The sequence below is a fragment of the Emiliania huxleyi genome, assembly GCF_000372725.1.
Source record: "Emiliania huxleyi CCMP1516 unplaced genomic scaffold EMIHUscaffold_55, whole genome shotgun sequence".
In the NCBI taxonomy this organism is placed as follows: Eukaryota; Haptophyta; order Isochrysidales; family Noelaerhabdaceae; genus Emiliania; species Emiliania huxleyi.
Window position 1 is genome coordinate 320,150 of NW_005197877.1, and position 2,512 is coordinate 322,661.

The 2,512-nt window shown below is 75.7% G+C and overlaps 1 protein-coding gene across 1 annotated transcript in view; it reads left to right on the forward strand.

Moving 5' to 3' along the window:
• Positions 1-854: 854 nt before the first annotated feature.
• The window catches only part of EMIHUDRAFT_212885 (hypothetical protein), a gene marked incomplete at both ends in the record, with an annotated part of 8,693 nt that continues 7,035 nt past the window's right edge, over positions 855-2,512 (forward strand). The window contains one exon of the mRNA XM_005765515.1: positions 855-991. Within this exon, the coding sequence (XP_005765572.1) occupies positions 855-991 (137 nt within the window). The remainder of the gene's footprint in view (positions 992-2,512) is intronic.

Below are 2,512 nucleotides of genomic sequence, written 5' to 3' on the forward strand. Positions count from 1 at the left end.
GTCGCCGCCCCCCACCCTCGCCGTCGCCATCCTCGCACCCTCCCTCGCCGCCGCTGCTGTCGCCACCGCCGCCACCGCCGCCACCGCCGCCGTCACCGCCGCCACCGCCGCTGCCGCCGCTACCCTCGCCGCCACCGCGGCAGCCGTCGCCGCCGCCGCCGCCGCCGCCGCCGCCCTCACCGCCGCCGCCGCCGCTGCCACCCTCGCCGTCGCTCGCCGCCGCCACCCTCGCCGCCGCCCCCGCCGCTTCCACCGCCTCCGTCCGCTCTGGCCGCGCCGTCACCGTCCGCATCTCCCACGCCGCCGCCTCCGTCCGCCTCGCCGTCGCCGCCGCCTCCCTCCGCCTCGCCGCCGCCGCCGCCGCCGTCCGCCTCGCCGCCGCCGCCGCCGCTGCCACCGCCTCCGTCCACTCTGGCTGTCGCCGCGCCGTCACCGTCCGCATCTCCCACGCCGCCGCCTCCGTCCGCCTCGCCGTCGCCGCCGCCTCCCTCCGCCTCGCCGCCGCCGCCACCGCCGTCCGCCTCGCCGTCGCCGCCGCCTCCCTCCGCCTCGCCGCCGCCGCCGCCGCCGTCCGCCTCGCCGTCGCCGCCGCCTCCCTCCGCCTCGCCGCCGCCGCCGCCTCCCTCCGCCTCGCCGTCGCCGCCGCCTCCGTCCGCCTCGCCGTCGCTACCGCCTCCGTCCGCCTCGCCGTCGCTACCGCCTCCGTCCGCCTCGCCGTCGCCGCCGCCTCCGTCCGCCTCGCCGCCGCCTCCGTCCGCCTCGCCGTCGCCGCCGCCTCCCTCGATATCGCCGTCGCCGCCGCCTCCCCCGTGCTACCCGCTGCTCAAGCAGACTGCGGGGGAGGCGGCCAGTTCATGACGGTCGCGGGTCTCGACGAGACGGGCGCGTACTCGCAGCTCAACGTGCTGCGCGACAACGGCGGCCAGTTCAAGGGTGCCGACGGCAAGTTCGAGTTCAAGATCAACCCAATGTCAAGTGGGACGACGGTAAGGTGCATCCAAACGAGTAACCCCATGGTGCACCCCGGCTGCTCGGGCCACTGCGGCGTCACCGGCTACGAGGCCGTGAACATTTCGTCGACTGCGCGACTGCCAACGGGTGGGGCGGCCTCGAGTACAGCAGCACCGCCGTGCTCGACTTCGGTCAACAGTCCTTACAGCGGTTGGTGGTCCTACGCCGTCGGCAGCTGGGCAGCACGCAGCAGTGGCGGGGGGGTATCCCGGCTGCGTCCACCGCCGCCTCGGCCGTGGACTTCCAGGTGTGCATGCACACAGCGCGGTCTCGCTGCCCAACACAAAGTGTCAGCCGCCGCTCAAGCAGCCACCTTCTCACCCAGCCCCACGCCCACACCCGCAGGTTTGTGGGATACTGCCGCCACCGCCACCGTCCGCATCACCGTCGCCGCCTCCTCCCTCTGCCTCGCCGTCGTCGCCGCCTCCCTCGGCATCGCCGTCGCCGCCGCCTCCGTCCGCCTCGCCGTCGCCGCCGCCTCCCTCAGCGTCGCCCTCGCCGCCGCCTCCCTCGATATCGCCGTCGCCGCCGCCTCCGTCCGCCTCGCCGTCGCCGCCGCCGCCCTCAGCATCGCCGCCGCCGCCGCCTCCGTCCGCCTCGCCGTCGCCGCCGCCTCCGTCTGCGTCGCCGTCGCCGCCGCCTCCGTCCGCGTCGCCGTCGCCGCCGCCTCCGTCCGCCTCGCCATCGCCGCCGCCTCCGTCCGCCTCGCCGTCGCCGCCGCCTCTGTCCGCGTCGCCGTCGCCGCCGCCTCCCTCGGGATCGCCGTCGACGACGCCTCCGCCCGCCTCGCCGCCGCCGCAGCCTCCGTCCGCCTCGCCGTCGCCGCCGCCGCCCTCGGCATCGCCACCGCCGCCGCCTCCGTCCGCCTCGCCGTCGCCGCCGCCGCCCTCTGCATCGCCGCCGCCGCCGCCTCCGTCCGCCTCGCCGTCGCCGCCGCCGCCCTCGGCATCGCCGTCGCCGCCGCCTCCGTCCGCGTCGCCGCCGCCTCCGTCCGCCTCGCCGTCGCCGCCGCCTCCCTCGATATCGCCGTCGCCGCCACCCTCGCCGCCGCCGCCACCCTCGCCGTCGCCTCCGCCCTCGCCGCTGCCACCATCGCCGCAGCCGCCGCCTTCGCCCCCGCCGCCGCCTCCGACACCATCTCCTTTAATCGGCATCCATCGTCATCCGTTCGAGGTCGACTTATGCTGTCGAGAAAGCTGAATCGAAGCAAGTGAGCCATTGCATCTTGGCATGCTCCTGGAGCGAGGCTTTCTGATTGGTAGCCACAAGCACGGCGGATTCGGCATCGTAGCGCGAATCGTTCCCGCTCATCGGCCATTCCTCCCAAGTGATGTGTGTCGGCCGGTATTCGATGTCTCCACCTTCATAGCTAACGAGGACTCCCACGATTGCAGGGCGCTCCGGCGCGGAGAGGGACTCCGCCTGCTGTGCTGGCTGACCGCGCCCTCATCCTCCATGGGCTCGATACAAATCCGCAGCGTGACGTACCCAGTGGAGGTGC